The sequence below is a fragment of the Apteryx mantelli genome, chromosome Z (assembly GCF_036417845.1).
Source record: "Apteryx mantelli isolate bAptMan1 chromosome Z, bAptMan1.hap1, whole genome shotgun sequence".
Lineage (NCBI taxonomy): Eukaryota > Metazoa > Chordata > Aves > Apterygiformes > Apterygidae > Apteryx > Apteryx mantelli.
The window spans coordinates 61,622,806-61,635,523 of NC_090020.1; the positions used below are offsets into that span (position 1 = coordinate 61,622,806).

A 12,718-nucleotide genomic window follows, 5' to 3' on the forward strand; every position below is an offset into this window, starting at 1 on the left:
TAGTTCGTCAGGCAGCATCTGGAGCTAGAATGAAAATAATTATCAGTGGGCAAAGGGAAAGGATCTCTAAATGCCCAGCATTTCAACTTCCTGAGTTCCTTCCTTTCCAAAGGAGTTGGGAAGAAATTCAGGTAAGCAGAAATTATCCTGATTTTCCTTAAGTTCTTTAGGCCACTTGAGTAGTTCCTTATTGTAAGCAGGCAAATTCGGCAGATGCAATTTAATGGGATATGAAAAAGTTCCAGATAGATCAAGTATATTAGCTATTTTTATCTAGAAAAGACACTGTTCCTGGTTATAGTGGTTTTCCCTGCTCAAAGTAAATTTTCTTTTCATGTCAGAACTGGAACAAGTATTATCTATGTCAGCTCTGACCAAAAGCTGTATAGTCATAATGAAATAAAGAAAATAAACAGAAAGAATTATAAAAATATTATATTTCCTGACCTCTGCCCCCCAGGCTCGGAAACCCTTTTCCAACCTTAAAGCATTCAGAGCATATGTTCCAAAGTTGTCAATTTGCTCTTTTTGCCCAGCTTCCATGATAGCACTGTAAAGAGCTACAGCATCTTCTTTTCTGTGATAGAGCTCCCAGCCCAGTTCTCCTGTTATACAAACAAGATTAATAGATTAATCAACTCAAGACTGAAACAATCCTAATAAGTATAGTTCTATCATTGGTACAAAGTAAGGATCAATGCTGCAAATACTAATGCACATTCTGGGCTCAGTTGTGCTGTCATATAGAAAGCCAGATTACCTACAAGAACCACTAGAGGATAGATCTTAAGCAGTGGTTCTATTATTCTGACTTAAACTATTAACTGAAATCAGGGGAAAATCAAGAGTAGTTGGTATGAAAAGGACATGCAACAAAGTCACAGTGCGAGACGAAGCTTAAGGGCATTATAAACAGATGATGAATTGGCAAGAGAACAGCAAATGTAACTGACTGTGAATAAGGATAAAGGCAGTATATTATCATATTCAGTATGATGGAAAGGAAATACGAATTACAACAACTTCAGCTGCTTCAGACTGCTCTGAATTTAGTCCACTGCAGTAGAGATGAACATAGAAAGAAATAAAAATAAAAAGTAACTGAGAAAAATAAATGCTCAGCACTTCAGTGTTACATTTTCAAGGCACTTGACAAACTCTAATATACAGTAATCCAAAAACAATTCTTGACGTTGGTTTTGCAGCAAATACCACAGAGGTTATCAGAACTGGCCTTTTGTTCTGTAAAATAAATATTTACACAGTGGGGTATTCTAGAGAAAAAGGTCTTGGAAAACACAGTGCAGACTCTGACCAGATCACATTTGAAAATCAGTTTACCGGATTTGCTCACACATTTATATATAAAATGTGGTGAACCTATTGCTTATGAAGACATAATGAGATTTATTTCTCAACATAGTTTTAGTTACACTTATTACTTTATTTATTAACTCCTTACCTTAAGAGTCTGTTTTCTCTACTGCTTACCTGTGTAGGATATCCTAATAGCAGTAACAGCAATATCAGAAAGTTTCAAATGTCTGGACTGGAGAAACTTAAATGAACTGTCACTCAGATCCTCAGTTGTCAACTTCTGGAGGACATGCCGTGCATATGGACCTGCTACACCAAGTACCCCCATCTCATCTGTCATGTTTTCTATATTAGCTTTGTATCCACCTCTGACCACCTCCTCTTCTATCCATCTGCATGTAAAAGACAACAGTGATGTTAACATTTCCATGAAATGTAACTGATTTAAACAAACATTAGAAAAGAAGAATTTTTTGTTAGCATTAATCTTCTCAGCAGCTCCCAGTCTCAGCACCTTTTCAAAACCAGTGGAAGTATGTACTACAATAGTCACATCTATCACTGATGTAAAACGGGGTTTTCTGGTGAGATAATTGCTACAGAAACACAGGGCTCTGGGATACAGCAAGGAAAGGAAAGAATTTAAATGGGTAGAACAGTATTTTCAAGACAAGGGGAAGAAATGATATCAGAGGACTTGACAGAGATTTGCCTTTGGATCCATTAATAAAAAGTCAGCGTACGAAGAGAGTAAGCAATAAACACAAAGAACATCAGAAATCTCAGCATAAATTCCTGTGTTAACATAAATGTACAACTGGGCTTATTGCTTCCTGATACAGTATTTAAAGTGTTGCCAGGAAGTTCAGTTTTGAGTCTTGATTTGATCAAAAACATCAGCTAGGTACTGTCTTTCAGGAAGCTCTCAAAATAAATGAAAGGGTATATTTAAAATCTTATGAAGTACTGTTTTGTTACACAGTGTTAAAAGATCTCAGGCACAGGAGAGAACCAAATGGAGCTGCTGAAATTCTTTGGAAGTAAATGCATTCAGCCTGGTTCTGCCTTTTTTACTTGCATTTGGTGCTTTAACATGCCAGTGTTCCTACTGATTCCCATGGGACTGCTTATAGAATAGGATGTTATTCACCACGTGTTGGGGTAGCAAATTTCAGTCTTTTATGTTTTGATTCATTTTAAGGACTGATTTGTCAGCAGATTGCAGATTTTCTTCCCTAGTAAGAAAAATCCTTTTTTAGTATGTGTATACAGTCACTAATAGCACCAGAAATTTCACTTACAATGCACATCTTATGAAAAGCATTTTAATGCAATCATCCTGCAAGTGTTTCTATCTCCTTTCTTTCTTCCATTTCACTTTGTGATCCCAGAGCCCAAAAGCCCAAAAAGCATTATCGCAATATTAGAAAGACTGCACTACCCATCTGTACTGGCTAAGTCAGTGCCTCTGGGGTTATCGACGTTTAATGCCAATTTTCTCTTCTATGTAAGAAAAAACACTGGAAAGGAACAACCCTGCTGTGTTCCACCATACAATGCCAAACACAAACGGGTTCAACAACAAAACAAGAACTACTTATATTAAAGTAGATTACACGACTATCAGTAAATTGTCCATCTTTTTACACCAAGGGCATTCCAATATGCAACTGCTTACACTTCAGGATTCACTTCAACTAAGTTTATATACATAGAATTCTCTTAAACCCAGTGAAATTTCTCTGAGAAATAATTAAGAATTTGGCCCCTAGTCAAAAGGTTTCTATATTACCATGACTGTACAGTACTGTGTACTTACTGTATCAAAATTAAACTTACCTCAGATCATGGAGTTCTGACCCAGAGCCAGTCACAAGCATAAATTCTCCTGGATACAGCTGAGAGACCGTTAGTTCAGCATAAACTTTTCCTCTTGGTGTTAACATATGACTTATATTTGTAGAACCCACCTATAGAGTAGAACTCATAATTATCACAGATGCAAAATAAAACCTTTCAATTCTTAAATATTTGAAAATATATGGAAATATGACTTTGTGCTTAAGTCTTCAACTATTTTACTTTACTTGAAAGAATAACTTTTTCTATATTTGTTCTGCTATGCCAGAATAGGAGAGGACAGATACACAACTGGCCAGGCTTAAACTTTACAGTGGAAATTTCACTTTTTCTTCATAGAAAAAATTATGTTTTTGAAATTAGATGTATCAAGGCCTCTATAAGTATTTATTAACTGTATATTATACAAGGCTTTCTTAAGCCACAGTTGACTGAAGAATGTATTTTCAGTGTAAACTAATCCAATCACTTTTAGTTTAACAACCATCAGAATAAAAAATTCTGCTTCTGTTATTGACATAAATATTCTTTTTGAATCATGTGAATAAAGCTTCAGATCCCAAAAGGATAACATACTTTGCCCCGTATAAAAACCCATTACTTTAAAGAAAGAAATACTGAGCTGCCTGATGATTTTGTGGCCCTGTGTAGTAGCTAACCATGAATCTCTATCTCTGTTTATCTGAGTCAGGTTTCTGTGTAGAAATGTGAGCTCTTGAGGTAAAATCTCCAGCAACAGTTACTAAGCTGTGCCCATAAAATGTATGCATGCTCATCATCCATACAAGTAGAGTGTGAATGTGCCATAGCTGTTGTGCCTGTCTGTTTCCAGAAGCAGAATTTAATCTCTTATGTTTCATCCTGCTTTCATGAGAATCTTGTCAATCACCCAGTCAGTTCCCAGATTTCTGACAATGAATGGAAGAAGTAAAAATACTGCAGATATTAAAATTCTTTTGCAAGGTCATATTACATTGATATAATTACTAGTCTATTACAGATACATAGTTAAATCATCAGGCTCTGATGCTAGCCACACCCAACCTGGCTGTGATACAAGCATACCTTCATTGAATTATTTCACCATGCAGACATGAAAGGTACCAGACTTTGTGTGCTTAAAGGATCAACTGTTGCAAATGCTGGATTTTCTTAAGTGGACTCATAAACTGTTCATTGTATTTTGCTGTTTATCTTTTTTCTTCCCCCCTGGCAACACTGATTAAAATTCCTAGAAAACTGTGGTGGGGTGCTTTCCCCCCCACCACATACACATATATAGCAAATGTTATCCACACCAGCTGTTGACATAGTTACCCCACCTCTACCCCAGGCTACAGAGAAGACAAGCAGGGAACTTTTAATCTACTTTGCTATCAAAAAATTAATACAAGTAAAAAAAAAAGTAACACAACAATTCAGGTTGATCTTTCTCCTCAGCCTACTGGACACCACTCTTGTGCACAGCATTCCCACTCATTTGGGTCTGACCTCTGAGTAGATGTGCCTACCTTCATGACCATAGTCTCGATCTACTTGCTATGCTTCCTCCTTCTAGTGTCTGAAGCAGCTAAAACTGTCAACTACAGAAAAAACTTAGGGAAATTCTGGGCTGAAACAAGCAAACCCCATGGCTATGGCACTAACAAAATGAATAATCTGCTGACTGGAGGTGCATCTGTAACTCTGAAGTTACAGACACTAGATGAAAGTGGAAAACAGGAAGATAAAGGGACGCATGGAGCACTACCATGAACTGAGGGCCAAGAATAAGAAACCTGGGGTGGTTAGTCACAGTGTGCCTTTTCTGAGAATGGGATCGTGTTCTGAGGAGCTGTGAGTAGAGCCACATTTGTGGAAAAAAGATAGGTGTGAGTTTGAAAGCTGAGCAGCCTGAATATTTGCAATCCTGCCTGCTCCAGGCAGCAAGCTCTGAAACAGGGCTGGTATGAGAGCAATGGAATAAGCATGGGTTACACTTAGAAAACTGCTCCCTTGTGCACCCAGGAAGAATACATCATCCTGCTACAGTCAGGCAAGAGCACATTCCACTGTTCTCCTCTGCTGCCTGACGCTGCCTCAGCATGGCACCGTTTTAGATAGGCAGCTCCCAAGCTGTTCTAATGCCATTGTAAAAAAATTCCAGGTGAGATTCCCTTGGCCTTCTTTAGATAAATATTTCTGCCAAGGGGTATTTCTGCTTGGAGCCACTCTAATATATAAACTCCACTGTTCATGCTCTTAATGCTTAAGTAAAATATATCTCCTAACACAGGAATTTCTCCAAGGGACCTGGAGAGTTTGGCATCTGAAAGATATTATAACAATATTATGCCTCATTTTCCATTTCTGAAATAGATTTAATTTGTCTAAATCCTGTATTAAAACAGTGATCACTGTCCCATTTACCTTTGGAACAACATTTGCAAATAGATGATCCAGCAGTTTAACAGAATCAGTGCCTTTTACTTTAAACTTGCCAAATGGTGACAGGTCAATCACACCGACTTTCTCCATAACCTGTTTATACTCACGACCCACAGGGTCAAACCAGTTTGTGCGCCGAAAACTGGGTCTGAAATAGAGCATTTATACATATAAAACACAATTTGGCCATTTTGTGCTCTTTTCAGCAAAATGTAGTCTTCAGATTCTTCACTTTGAAAATCATTCAAAACAGATGGACTTTCCTAATTGTAGGTAGCTTACCCAACATTTTCCTTGGTCTAACACAGATTAATTATTAAATCCTTTAAGAACACAGTAAGATATGGGTTGATGTTTTATCATCCATTTTGGAGAATAAACTGTGAACTGTTCAAACGTTAGAAGAACTAGTAGTCTTTCATTATGTAATCATGGATAAATTCACAGCATGCTCCATTGCTGAATCATTTATTTGAATTTAAGGTGCCAAAGCTTTACTTTCTGAACACCAGAGAGCGTCTCCTCCTTCCTTCGTGAGCCTCATTTAGCTTAGGACTCCAGCAGTCCTGCAGAAAACACAGGTATATGCTGGACACCCCCTGATGCAAGCATGTGATTAGGTAGGCAGGCACAGAGAAAATGTAAAGGAGGATTAGCCTCCTCCTTTCCTAAGAATTATTGAGACAGGAATAAGTTTTTGCATGAAAGTATGTGCTGCAGATCAAATAGGGAGCAAAGAAGAAAATACAGGTTTATAATGAATAAATTATTCTCTAATCCCTTCCGTGAGCTAGGCTGTTCCAGGATACCCCACGTCCACAACAGTTACAGGATACCTTGATGTGTGTCTTGGAATGTCTACACTATTAGAATGAAATGGATTCTAAAATATGAAAAACAAATCTGCTTAAAAACGATAATGGAAGAGCTACCTAACAGATACACTTTAGCTGAAATGAATGATAAACATATGCTTCCCATGAAGTTTAACTCTTCTGGCCCTTGCTGTCATGACAATTTAGCAAGCAAAAAAAGACATAATCTTTCATTTACTTGTATCCAGTCTCATCTCCAGGTTTGTAGAACCAATGAGGCTGTTCCCATCCTGCGTGAAAGCCCATTGAACATTTCGACTTCAGTAAATCATAAAGCCCACTGACTCTTTTTGTTGGTCTTCCAGCAAATCTTTCTTCTTTAGGATAACCAACTAGAAAAATTAAAAAAAAAAAGGTATACTGTACATCACCAAGATAGAATACATACTATATATACATAAAAACACAATGTCTAGAGTCAGCCCTTGTTGAAACCCATTCTCAGGATATAAATATACTTCAAAAATTATCTTCTTACCAATGTTATTAAATCCATAAGATTCTCTTGCTTTGGCTGCTGTGTATTCTGTGGTAGTCCACTTTCCATAGCGATTTGGATCTAATTCTACCAAGTCAAATGGAGGCTCCCCCTCAAGGATCCAGTCACTGAGGTACTTTCCTATGCCACCAGCATGTATAATGCCGTATCTTAAAAACAAAAAAAGACCTGCAGTGCTGAGTTGTTTTTATCAATACCAGCACTTATTACTAACACAGCCTCTAAAATATTTTGATTTTTTTCCTTTTTTGTTTTGTCTTTTTTTCAAAGATTAATTGCTTCATTGACAGGTAGTTCTACTACCACACTCCCAGTAGCAAAACTTTATTGCCAATGTGTTGGTAATTCTGGTGCTTAAGGTTATAGGAAGCTCTTTCTTTCTCTGAAGTTCAGAATTTAATAGTCCTTTCTAGAGATGGTAGAAGTCCTCAACAATTAATACTGAAGAAAGTTCTCAAACTTCTGATTTCCAGATAATACATTTTCTAGCAATAGAACACCTTTTCATTTTTTAATCCTGAGATTTGAAAAACAGACAGAGATATTCCAGAAGCTACAGTGAATATTTACATAACAGTGACAAGAGCAACAACAACAAAAATCAGGAGACAACCCTAGCAAGACAATTTTAAAGAATGGAAGCCCTCAAACTTGAAATACCAGGAGTACTTTTTATACTGCTCCACAGAAAATAAGGGAAGGTGGAGGAACTGGGGAATAGAACTAGGAAACTTTTTTGCAGTGGTGCCAGAATTAAGGGAGAGTTGCCTTTTCTCACCTAGAATACCTTCTCTGTCTTCCACTATAATTTTGGAGAGGACTGGTTCCATGACATTTATGTTAAAAAAATATGCACCTAGGAATTCTCTGCTGGCAATCTGTAGCAACAGCCTGTCCTGTTTCTACTTAATGAGCATGTAAAGGATCAGACTGTAGAGGAGATTTCCTGTAAGAAACCTGTATTAAAGGAACAATATCAGACAATAAAGGTAGGCATTCAAAAGTTAGGAAATGACAGATTTAAGATTCTCTTACTTAAACCTTTTTGTACGTAAGCATCATAATTAGAACTTTCAAAATGCTTGCCATCCTGATTTTCATAGGGGAAAGGCTATTTGTTAAATGTGCTCCAGCCAGGTCCCTGAACTGGACAAGTGGGAGACAAGGATCTCTGGTGTGTTGCAATATGCATGTCACCACCCAGTCTAGATATGGCCAAATAGCACTATGTAATGCCAAACTACAGGCATCTCAGATTGGACACTGAAACTGAATGGTTTGACAACAATTAATTGTTAATAACGAGTGATGTAAAACATTTGATTTTAATATCTCTGTGAATTAGTTTACCATGCCTAAAAAGGTGCCAAAATATTGTTCCATCTAGGGCACATGTGAAAAGAAATTCTTTGCTATTTGTGAAATGTTCCAATGAGCACCATAGAAAAATTCTTGATGAAATACTAACTCTGTCCTGAAAACAAGTTTAGATTAGAACGTAGTAATTAAATCACAGAGACTCACACTGAATAGTGAAGATAAAACAAATTTGAATTGCTGCCATCAGCTTTGCAATCTGAATTCTATGCCCTGAATTAAATAGGCAAAGATCTTATGGAACAAATAGGATGTAGTCATTTAATACTAATGCATATGCATAAGGAATTCAAATTACACAGGCAGCTTAGTTCTGACACTTCCTAACTTTAGAATGCTTGACTTCATAATCTTCATGAGATTATTTTAATATAGTAGTTTTTTATCTGTAATTTTTCATTTTTTAAAAGTAAAACAGAAAAAAAAACAGTTGGACACATGAGGTCATTCTGCCAAACACACTCCTGTTCAGCAGAAATCTTCAGATTCTCAGTACAAGCTTGTATCACCGCAACTGATGCACTAAAGACTAGTGCTTGTAATGTGCCACCCTGTAAGTACTGCAGAAGAACGAGCAGTTCCTGGTGTTAATTAGGCAGTTCATGGGCCTAAGTTCTGTGAGCATGGCTACAATGCTTCCAGGAACAGCTCCTGCTCCAGAAGAAATTTTAGCCAGCTTAAGTCTTGCTGTGCCATTTGCTGAAGCCAAAAGCACTGGGGAACACAGCACAGAGACCACCGCATGACTGTGGTTGGCGACAGACCAGGTAACAGTGAAGCTTTTTAGCTCGGGCTGAAGACCACTGAGCCGATGGCAGGGTAACCCCAGGGTTACCAGCCTGGGAGGCAGCCCTGCGGTGCAGGGTCACCAGGGTGGGTACAGCCCTGCACCGGGGCTAACTGGGGTCTGCAGAATGCAGAGCTTATCAGCTCTGACTCTGTGCAATCAGTCGATCCCATATGTTGCTCCCAGCTGGGCCTACAGTGTAAGAGATTTTCAGTTACGTGGGGTGCCCATATCCCTCATTCTCTTGGCTAATGGAGAGTGGACCGTGTTAATATCTCCACTGCAGTTCTGCTGCACAGGAATGAAACGCATGTTTTGCAGGGCTGGGATGTTATAAGTAGCTGTAAAGGGTGGTACAACTCAGGAATCTCAGTTTTCATACGAAGATTTAGAGAAAATTGTGCTTTAGTGAATACAGACCGCCCTCCTCTTCTTCTTTTCTCCTTCCAATCCCTGTCAGACTTGATATTTTCTGTCCTATCTTCCATATTGTCCCTGCTTCATTCTTGTCTCTTACTTGCTTATGATCCCTTATTTCACACCTACTTTCCACTCCTAAAGTTTCTCATTCCATTCCTCTCCTAGAGTCCACAGAGTCCCCACACTCCTTGGTCTCTCTTCTAGTGTCTCTCTCCAAAGTTCAGCCATTTTCTATCTCATTTCTGCAAGAAAAATCCTATTCAGTCTCTGGCTGTAGAGTACCACTGTAGATAGAATTCAGGAGTTTTAGTGCAAGATTTAGTGAGTGTCTATCAAGTATCTATGAACTGTAAGCTTTCTAAAGGCTTGTAAATTAGCCTCATGGATAGATTTTGTGAAGAATGGCAAAAAGGCATATCTGCTGGAGAAAGGATATTTCTGCCAAATGTCAGGTTCCTTCTCAGAAAATCTCAGAGCTTTTCAAATGAAAGTTCAAATGAAAGTTTACACCCCAAAAACTTAACACTGACAAAACAACATACCTTCCAATAAACTCATTCTGTGGAATGGTTACACTGCTTTGACTTAAAATTCTAGCCTACTCTGTTAACATTTTCAAAGCTACAGGCAACCGAAAACAGTCTTGAACGGGAAGCACTGAGCAACCTTAATAATAAACAGTGCTGTAAACCCTGCTAATGATACTTATTAACTTCTTTACACATTATACTGCCTAACTGCTGCTAATTTTAGATGACAAAAGTCCTCTGAACTAACAGCACTAAGTCCTCTGTCACAATGTCCATGCTAGTTGACTGTGAGATAAGGATTGCTAATGCACACAAAAAATTACAACACTGGTAGAAACACTGCAGTGACCCAGAAGCATGGAACAGAGAGTCAAAAGTCCCTGAAAAGCAGACAGGACAATCCAATGACAGACTGCCTTCTGAGCAACATAATTGCAACCTGTGTCTAAACTTCCAGAGATTATTCAAATTCCTGAAATAAATTGTTTTAAGAAAATTAAATGTATAATACTGGTCTTCAGTTATTCCTATATGGAACTTCGATTTTTCTCCCATTGAGGCCAATGAAGGAAGAAAGGCCCCAAAGACTGGCAGCATAATTAACAAACCAAATCAGTCTTTCTGCTGGACTAGGATTAGGCAAACCAATTTTGCAAGTAGAAATTCTGAAAATGTTACTAAAAGATAAAAATTTTCTTTTTTTTTATTTTAATCCAAGCAGCAAAGGTGACTATCTTTCACAATGAATCATTGCAAAATTACCAAACTCTTTTAATTTGGGGGCCTAGGAAAGCAAATTAGTGATACTGCTTTATCTTATAATCTGAGGGTTTGTTTGGTTTGGACTGAAATAAAACTGGAAAAAGCTGAGCTGGATTTTGAACAGCAAATTAGGCAATTGGAAGAACAATGTAAACAGAACATGTTCAATAACATGTGCCTGGAATTGGATTTAGTTCATTCTATTTATCTTGAATCAATGAGCAAACTAAGATAATTAAAGAGAAGTCAGTAAGAGTTTTACCACTGACTTCAGTGGAGCCAGAGTATATATGATGCAAATGGCATTCAAAGAAAATATCATAATAAGCAGGAGAGGATGAGCAACACCAGTAAGACCCATTCTGTGTCCATAACCCTAGAGCAGCTAGTCACCCAGTATGCCAGCAGCACCTTCTGCTTAGTATGCCTTCAATTCTTCACCCAAAAGTCAGTATCGTGTATTAGTTCCCCCTGCACCACCTATTCTCACCACAAGTTCAGTGACACCATTTTCTGCTTACGCCAAACACTTATTGAAAGCAATGCGATTCAAAGATATTCATAAAATGAATTGGAAAGTGTTTTGTAAAGCCCAGCACATTTATAGATTTAACTTCCTGCACACACAGTACCAAGAAACACCCACTTCTTGCTGCTCTCTGAAGCGTCACTAACATCGTCCTTCAGAAGAAAGGGGGTAGAAGGAAACAAACTGAAAAATAGTGAGAATTATGAGGAAGCTGTAAGAAAAAAGGAAGAGCTTGTAATATGTGGGTACTGGTGAGTAAGGCTACTTACAATTACATTTTACATACAGTATGTTCAAAAAAAACACCCCAAGAACCCACAAAATTTTGCAAAGCTTAGACTGCCATTTTAACAAGGTGATGGACAAAAGTTGTAGCAATGAATTTACTCACCCAAAACCAATAGCAACCCAGTAATTTCTGACACCCTGGTGTGGTCCCACCATAGGAAGAATGTCTGGAGAATAGGTGATAGGACCCGCAATTGTGTTTATGATGTCTGCTTGTTTCAGAACAGGTACCATTTCCATAGCAGCCTCAATATGTTCCATTATTCTGTCTAAATCAGACTCAAAAAGTTCTTTTCCAAAACCTGCACAAATATTTGACTTATATTATATATTTGTTAATTGTGCTGAAAATACTTACATTTTTAATACAGTTATGCAATCTATAGGTATCATAGTTATTTGGAATTTGTCAGTATGTTCAAGCCTTTCTCATCCCAAATGGGGAAAATGGTGTGCATAAAACACTAGCTACTTGTAGGAGCAAGTTTATTGTCACTGCATTTACACTGTCTTTTATATGTATTTGTTTAACCCTAAGGTCACACAAATTCAACACTGAAGTAGGAAAGAGACGGTGAAACACAGAAACTTCCTTTCATGTTAATAAAAATGACTTATTTTTCTCAATATGGCAACAATTTGGAGAGGGAAGGAAAGATATTGCCTATGTCAGCTTATGTTCTCCTTGGCGTATAGTGAATTCCTGGATATATTTCAACCTTCAGTCTGGGCTCTGAGCATTACTGAACATCACTTTGCAGCAGGACTTGACACTAGTGGAGACACTAACTTGAGGAAGCTATGACAAAGCGATCCAATGCCCAGCAAGGCTGATTGTTCTATGTCAGGAAACACTTCTTCTTTAAATCAGCAAGACCATTGACTTAAGACCACTTTCTGTCCAGAAGTGAACAGACAGCTGGGGCCTAGATATAACACAGTAAATTTTTATAAGCAGCAATATGATGCTCCGGGTTGGGTTTTTTTGGGAAAAAAAATCTACAAATCTACAACTCTCTTGCACTTATTTTTGAGCACAGCATTTTG

The 12,718-nt window shown here is 37.8% G+C and overlaps 1 protein-coding gene across 1 annotated transcript in view; it reads right to left on the minus strand.

Annotated features, from left to right (window-relative positions):
* The window catches only part of DMGDH (dimethylglycine dehydrogenase), a 47,143-nt gene that overhangs the window by 15,379 nt on the left and 19,046 nt on the right, over window positions 1–12,718 (minus strand). Inside the window, exons 7-13 of the mRNA XM_067316433.1 lie at window positions 11,775–11,973; window positions 6,958–7,127; window positions 6,658–6,811; window positions 5,587–5,752; window positions 3,157–3,287; window positions 1,492–1,709; window positions 448–605 (exon numbers count right to left, since the gene is read on the minus strand). Coding sequence (XP_067172534.1) covers window positions 448–605; window positions 1,492–1,709; window positions 3,157–3,287; window positions 5,587–5,752; window positions 6,658–6,811; window positions 6,958–7,127; window positions 11,775–11,973 — 1,196 coding nt within the window. The remainder of the gene's footprint in view (window positions 1–447; window positions 606–1,491; window positions 1,710–3,156; window positions 3,288–5,586; window positions 5,753–6,657; window positions 6,812–6,957; window positions 7,128–11,774; window positions 11,974–12,718) is intronic.